At 41.3% G+C, this 7,945-nt stretch overlaps 1 protein-coding gene across 3 annotated transcripts in view; it reads right to left on the reverse strand.

Moving 5' to 3' along the window:
• The window catches only part of cep43 (centrosomal protein 43), a 28,614-nt gene extending 21,747 nt beyond the window's left edge, over window positions 1-6,867 (reverse strand). For all 3 annotated transcript variants that reach the window (XM_042389739.1, XM_042389741.1, XM_042389738.1), the window contains exons 1-5: window positions 6,690-6,867; window positions 5,550-5,603; window positions 5,406-5,460; window positions 4,614-4,702; window positions 2,035-2,172 (exon numbers count right to left, since the gene is read on the reverse strand). In XM_042389739.1, coding sequence (XP_042245673.1) covers window positions 2,035-2,172; window positions 4,614-4,702; window positions 5,406-5,460; window positions 5,550-5,603; window positions 6,690-6,773 — 420 coding nt within the window. In that variant the 5' untranslated portion in view covers window positions 6,774-6,867. The remainder of the gene's footprint in view (window positions 1-2,034; window positions 2,173-4,613; window positions 4,703-5,405; window positions 5,461-5,549; window positions 5,604-6,689) is intronic.
• Between the last annotated feature and the right edge of the window lie 1,078 nt (window positions 6,868-7,945).

The raw sequence follows: 7,945 nt of genomic DNA on the forward strand, positions 1-7,945 counted from the left end.
TACTAACCTCCTACTAACCAATACTAACCTCCTACTAACCAATACTAACCTCCTACTAACCAATACTAACCTCCTACTAACCGTTACTGACCTCCTACTAACCGTTACTAACCTCCTACTAACCAATACTAACCTCCTACTAACCAATACTAACCTCCTACTAACCGTTACTGACCTCCTACTAACCGTTACTAACCTCCTACTAACCGTTACTAACCTCCTACTAACCAATACTAACCTCCTACTAACCGTTACTAACCTCCTACTAACCAATACTAACCTCCTACTAACCGTTACTAACCTCCTACTAACCGTTACTAACCTCCTACTAACCAATACTAACCTCCTACTAACCGTTACTAACCTCCTACTAACCAATACTAACCTCCTACTGACTGTTACTAACCTCCTACTGACCGTTACTGACCTCCTACTAACTGTTACTAACCTCCTACTGACCGTTACTAACCTCTTACTGACCGTTACTAACATCCTACTAACCTCCTACTAACCTCCTACTGACCGTTACTAACCTCCTACTGACCGTTACTAACCTCCTACTGACTGTTACTAACCTCCTACTGACCGTTACTAACATCCTACTGACTGTTACTAACCTCCTACTGACCGTTACTAACCTCCTACTAACTGTTACTGACCTCCTACTGACCGTTACTAACCTCCTACTAACTGTTACTGACCTCCTACTGACCATTACTAACATCCTACTGACCGTTACTAACATCCTACTGACTGTTACTAACCTCCTACTGACCGTTACTAACATCCTACTGACTGTTACTAACCTCCTACTGACCGTTACTGACCTCCTACTGACCGTTACTGACCTCCTACTGACTGTTACTAACCTCCTACTGACCGTTACTAACATCCTACTGACCGTTACTAACCTCCTACTGACCGTTACTAACCTCCTACTGACCGTTACTAACCTCTTACTAACCGTTACTGACCTCCTACTGACCGTTACTAACCTCCTACTAACTGTTACTGACCTCCTACTGACCGTTACTAACCTCCTACTGACCGTTACTAACCTCCTACTGACCGTTACTGACCTCCTACTGACCGTTACTAACCTCCTACTGACCGTTACTGACCTCCTACTGACCGTTACTAACCTCCTACTAACTGTTACTGACCTCCTACTGACCGTTACTAACCTCCTACTGACCGTTACTAACCTCCTACTGACCGTTACTGACCTCCTACTGACCGTTACTAACCTCCTACTGACCGTTACTAACCTCCTACTGACTGTTACTAACCTCCTACTGACCGTTACTAACCTCCTACTAACTGTTACTGACCTCCTACTGACCGTTACTAACCTCCTACTAACTGTTACTGACCTCCTACTGACCATTACTAACATCCTACTGACCGTTACTAACATCCTACTGACTGTTACTAACCTCCTACTGACCGTTACTAACATCCTACTGACTGTTACTAACCTCCTACTGACCGTTACTGACCTCCTACTGACCGTTACTGACCTCCTACTGACTGTTACTAACCTCCTACTGACCGTTACTAACATCCTACTGACTGTTACTAACCTCCTACTGACCGTTACTAACCTCCTACTGACCGTTACTAACCTCTTACTAACCGTTACTGACCTCCTACTGACCGTTACTAACCTCCTACTAACTGTTACTGACCTCCTACTGACCGTTACTAACCTCCTACTGACCGTTACTAACCTCCTACTGACCGTTACTGACCTCCTACTGACCGTTACTGACCTCCTACTGACCGTTACTAACCTCCTACTGACCGTTACTAACATCCTACTAACTGTTACTGACCTCCTACTGACCGTTACTAACCTCCTACTGACCGTTACTGACCTCCTACTGACCGTTACTGACCTCCTACTGACCGTTACTAACATCCTACTAACTGTTACTGACCTCCTACTAACTGTTACTGGCCTCTAACATAAACACTGAGATGTGAACTGAGGGGATGAAAACAGATCATTGAGGACAGAGCGACAGCCGTCACCTCGGCGGAGACGCTCGTCTTGTCTTTGTGTCGTCCTCTCCTGACGAGCTCCAGCAGCAGAGGAGAGTTCCTGTTCAGCTCAGACTCAGACAGACCCAGATCTCTGCAGACCAGGTCCCGACTGTCCAGACCGTTCAGCTGCAAACACACAGATGACAGCAGAGTGTCTGTTAAAAAGGGCTGAACGGGAATAAAACTGTTATCCAGATCTGTAACATGAGTTACTTGTTGTTGTCAGTATTTGTTCAACTTCACTGTGAATATTTTAACCAACAAACACTTTAAAGTATTCTGTCACGGAGACTAAAGAAACCAGAAGATATTCACATTTAAGAAGCTGGAATCAGAGAATTTGGACTCAAAACAACTGATCGATTAATGGATTGTTGCAGCTGTAGATGGATGATGATGTTGTTAGTGTAAACTGTAGACGTGTCAGTCAGATGATGTGATTTCTGCTGTTGAAAGCTCCTCTATATGTAGCCGAGACACTACTTCTGATCATTTTATTTCCTTTTAATTGGTGACAAATTAAAGATAGTTTAATGTCTTTCACCATTTGTGCCACGTGTACTGAACAAGATCTGAACGTCAAGAATGATTAAACAAACACAAACAAAACATCAAAAGCCTAGAAGGCCGTTAGATCATCTGAAGAAAAGGAGAAGCTGCGGTTTTATGCAACGAGCAGACATCCCTAGATTTTAATCTCTGAACAAAAGAAGTTCAAAAATTTCCACATAGTCAAAGCGAGAGATAAAGAAATGGTCACCATTTTGTGTAAAGTCACGTAACGTCGGCATGTAACTGATGGTTGTCCTGGAGACGATATGTGATGATACAAATAACAGGAAGTTGTAGAGTTATAAAAAGAAAAGCAGAGAGAGACTCAGGGTTCCTAACGGAGAGAGATCATCTTTGAGACTATCTTTAGTCTTATGTTACTTATTTTGTAAAACCAAATAAAACTGGTTTGTATTATTAAGTTCCTGACTTGTGCTCGTCTCTGAGGTCCTCTGGTGATCGCCTCCTTCAGGAACGACTGACGTTAGTTTTAAATTCACTTCGATTAAAAATGATGATGAAATCTGTTCAGAACAAACTTGTAGTGTTTCTTGAATAACAGGAAGGTTCAGGTTTAATGACTGAGGTCAACATGCTGCTGTACATGTGATGGAGGTGTGATTTAGGGGTTTAACTGACTAAACTGGCTCTGAAGCTGCCCTATAAAACCAGGCGAGCGTCCTCAGACCGTCAGACTGGATCTCCTCCAGAGTCGACCTGTTAGGAGGCTCTTGGAGGATTTTCAAACCTCCGACACCTATTTGTAACCGATACACTTGGTTGTGACCTGGCTGTTAGGATTCCTGACTAAACCGGCCCCGTTGGTAGCGGTTCAATGACAGCTGGTGATTATAGAAGCCGGAATGAATCTGGTTCAAGAGCTCGGATGGTCCCGCGTCTGTAGATGTTGGGAACTACGTTCGATACCCCGGTCAGAGGTAGAGGACGGCCGTCTGTCGGTGCTTTATCCACACCGGCAGGAGGTATCGGTCGTCTGTAGGCAGAAACCAATCACACTACCAAAAAGATTTACAATAAGTACAGTTTATACAAAAAGATAAAAAGATCGATTAAAAGAAAAAACACAAGATCAATAGATCGACCTGAGACAACATGGAGACAGAACGCAGAGCAGCAAAGATTCATCGATTAGTTGAACTACTGAATTAATCGCTGACCATTGTGAACATTTTGAAGAAGAAAATGCTAAAATTCTCTGATTCAGCTTCTTAAATGTGAATATTTTCTGGTTTCTTTGGTCTCTGTGACAGTAAACTGAAGATCTTGGGCTTTAGGAAACACTGATCCACATTTTATGGACCAAACAACTAATCAATTAATCCAGAAAATAATGGACAGATGAATCAATAGTGAAAATAATCGTTAGCTACAGCTGTAATTGTCAGCTTTATCCTTTATACCACATTCACATCCGATGTTAACACGTGATGGTTATCAGGATCGGTCAGACCGCATCTGGAGGAGATCAGATCTCAGCAGGGTGAAATCTGTGCAGCGTGACCACATTCATAAGAAAAAAAAACCATCTTGTAAGTTGAAAGGTCACGAGCTCTGCCACTTCCTGTCAGATAAACTGAGGCCCGTAAAAACTACAAGCAGCAGCAGCAAGTCTTCCCTCACAAGGAAGTGAACGACGTGCGTTCACGGCAGCAGTTTATTTGTTTTATTTATCATCAACATAAATACAACTGCTGAGCTGCATCATCAGCCGTCTACAGTCAGAGTCACTGAGAAGACAAAAAGAGTTTAGTCTCGTCTGGAGAATAAAGATCTGAACTGAGAATCAATCAGCAGGTGTGGAAGTAGACAACATCATTATAGTCCTTTAACAATCAATAACTGAACATTTCTGAGGCAGAGAGCTCGTTAGTGTGTGTGTGTGTGTGTGTGTGTGTGTGTGTGTGTGTGTGTGTGTGTGTGTGTGTGTGTGTCGCAGCCAAGCCACAAACCACAGACACGCCTCCTACAGCCGCCCTGCGGTCGCATCGACTCACCGAGTTGATCTCCGGCTGGAACACAGCGAGGCTGAAGTCCAAGTTAAACACCTGCAGGAAGTCCATGATCAGACTGGCCACCAGCCGACCTGCAGGGCACAAAACACACACTCAGGACCCGACCGGAGACACACAGAGGAAAAAATGCCAAAACTTTGATGGTTCAAAGTCCTTAAACTGGAGGATTTGTTCTTTTTCTTTGAGATTCTGGACTGTTACAGATAAAAGAGGTGAGCTGAAGGCGTCACAGAGCTCTCTGAGAAACTGTGAAAGACATTTTTTGTACACGAGTATTGTGTGTGTGTGTCAAAAGTCTGATAGATCTTATTTTTTCACTTTCTCATGTCACCCAGTGCAGCGCTGCGACTCACTGCCAGCACAGAAGAATCAGACATATCAGGCTTTAATCAGTTCATCGTTGGTTTGGATCCAAACATGAGACTCATTGACATATTATATTGATAAGAGGAGACGTCAGATTGTTCTCTGATTGGTGCCTCTGAGGTGTTAAATGTGAGGATGTGGATGACGGCAGCACAGCTCCACCCTGAGGTGAAAAACACAAACTGCAACAACTCCTGAACTCCAGAGCCCTTTCAACACATGAATAACTAAACTACATCATGACAAAAAACACCAGAAATCAATAAGTTCTCATTACAAGGAAACCAGCTGCATGAAGGAAGGAAACACTGAACCAGACGGAGAAGAAGAAAAGAGCCACTAAAGAGGCTAAAAATCATGAAAAAACGACAAGAAGCAGAATGAAAACAGACGACACGTCAAACTCACCGTCTTTGCTGTTGAGACATTTCTTCAGGTTTTCATTAACCAGAGGAGTTTTGTTCTGAAGATAAAAAGACAAAACAAAGGAGTAAATTAACATCAGCTTTAAGTGTTTAAACAGCAGGAAGGTTTAGCAGGAGCGACCGTCACCTCCAGTCTGTCCTGCTCCTCCATGGCCAGAAACACCGCCGCTCTCATCTCCGCCTGCAGACGACAAACAAGACGACAGTCAGAGACGCTTTTATGTCTTTTATATCTGGACGTCTTGACTTTACTCTGACAGCAGGCTGAGGTTTCTGATGCAGGAGTTCAGGGGAAAGTATAAAGATGAAGATGACACACACATCTGTAACAGCTGGTTAAATCAGAGACGTGCTTGTCTGAAGTTCATCACTGATTTCCTACATTTTAACGCACACAGGACTGAAAAGTTGCTTGTTTGTGCAGCTGAACTCACATCACTTTTCACGGATATTTCCATGAATCTTGATGGTTTTACAGAAAGACACACATTAAGAGTCTGGGACTGTATTCGCTCCTTCTCTTACATTTGAGACACACATCAAGTACATCACAAGAACGCTGAAATCCTTTAACATGTCTTTTACATATCAGTCAGAATCAACTACTGTAATTAACTTAAAAACAGCAACAAACAGAACAGCTGAGTCAAGACAAGCTGGATGACGTCACAGCGTCCTGATGTCTCTGTGTATCCATCACATCCTTTACGTCATTTAACTGTTTATTCGGCTGAACTGAAACTGTTTTGGTGATCGATCAAGTCACAACTTGGGAGACAAAATCTTTTTTATTATGCAGAAGACAGAACAGAGTGTTAAAAGTCTATTTAACGGTTCTGAAAACTGAGGTTTACCTTGTTAAACATCCTCTAAATGTTCAAAAATTATTCAAAAGGTCTCAAATATCCAGTTTACTGTCTTATATGACAAATACAAACATTAATCATATTTAAGAGAATGAAGTAAATATATAAAAAAAATAATCAAATAGACTTAAACGATGAAAACGATGCTTCTCAGATGAGGCTAAGCTAACAGTGCTAACAGTTAGCGACACATCATCTGTGAGTTTATTGTTGTTTCAGCTGAAAACTTACAATAAAACAACTTAAACTGGTGTAAAGTGTTTAGTCTCTGTAACTTTACCGACTAACGTTTCAGTGCTAGCTGCTGTTTAGCTGCTGTTTAGTTGCTGTTTAGCTGCTGTTAGCTCGTTGCTAACCGGTTAAATTCATGATTAGTTATATTAAGTTTAAATATTTCAGACCTTCAGCTTGTTGAGGATTCCGCTGTTCTCCAGGTTCTGGATCAGAAGATCTCTCAGCTCGGTGTCGTCCTCTGCAGCCGACATGTTTAACGTTTAACTGAAGGTAACTGCAGCTAACTGCTAACTGTCAGGACAACAAATCAAAACAAACAACCCGGAACTCACTTCTTCTTCTTCTTCTTCGTGAGGTTTTATGGCGTTTAGTAAACCAGCTTAAAGGTGCATTACTGCCGCCTGCTGGACCGGAGCGCAGACAACAAAACAAGAAATAAATAAATAAATAAAAACAGATTAAAGTCCGTATTAAGGAAAATGAGAGATTTCTTTCCAAACACATTATACATGTCAGGAAATCATTTCTGAAAACATGAATAGACTGAGAACTATGTCATTTTTGAATTTGAGCGTTAAACTTTTTTTCACTATATCTCTGTTCAGGATTATTTTCTCAATTAATCAATTAGTTGTTTAGTCCATATAATGTCAGTAAATGCTGAAAAATGTCAATCGGTGTTTCCCAAAAACCCAGTGATGGAGAGAAAGTACAAGTCTTTCAGTGTTTGATGTCAGACACTGTGAGGAGGAAGAAGTACTCAGATCCTTTACTGCAGTAAAATAGAGCAATATACAAATACTCCATTACAAGTAGAAGTCCTACATGTAAAATCCTCCTGCAGTAAAAGTACATAAGTATTATGAGCTTGATGTAGTTAAAGTATTGTAGTAAAAGTACATAAGTATTATGAGCTTGATGTAGTTAAAGTATTGCAGTAAAAGTACATAAGTATTATGAGCTTGATGTAGTTAAAGTATTGCAGTAAAAGTACATAAGTATTATGAGCTTGATGTAGTTAAAGTATTGCAGTAAAAGTACATAAGTATTATGAGCTTGATGTAGTTAAAGTATTGCAGTAAAAGTAGTGGTTTGGTCCCTCTGACTGATATATTATTATATATGACATCATTAGATTATTAATAGTGAAGCATCAGTGTTAGAGCAGCATGTTACTGTTGTAGCTGCTGGAGGTGGAGCTAGTTTACACTACTTTATATACAGTTAGCTAGTTTAGTCCAGTGGTTCCCAACCTAGGGGTCGGGCCCCTCCAAAGGGTCAGCAGATAAATCTGAGGGGTGGTGAGATGATTAATGGGAGAGGAAAGAAGAAAAAACAAAGTTCTGATACACAAATCTGTTTTCAGTTTTTGGACTTTTTCTCTAATCTTTGATTTTTGCTGAAATATTGGATCATTTGAACA

Source organism: Thunnus maccoyii, chromosome 17, assembly GCF_910596095.1.
Source record: "Thunnus maccoyii chromosome 17, fThuMac1.1, whole genome shotgun sequence".
In the NCBI taxonomy this organism is placed as follows: Eukaryota; Metazoa; Chordata; class Actinopteri; order Scombriformes; family Scombridae; genus Thunnus; species Thunnus maccoyii.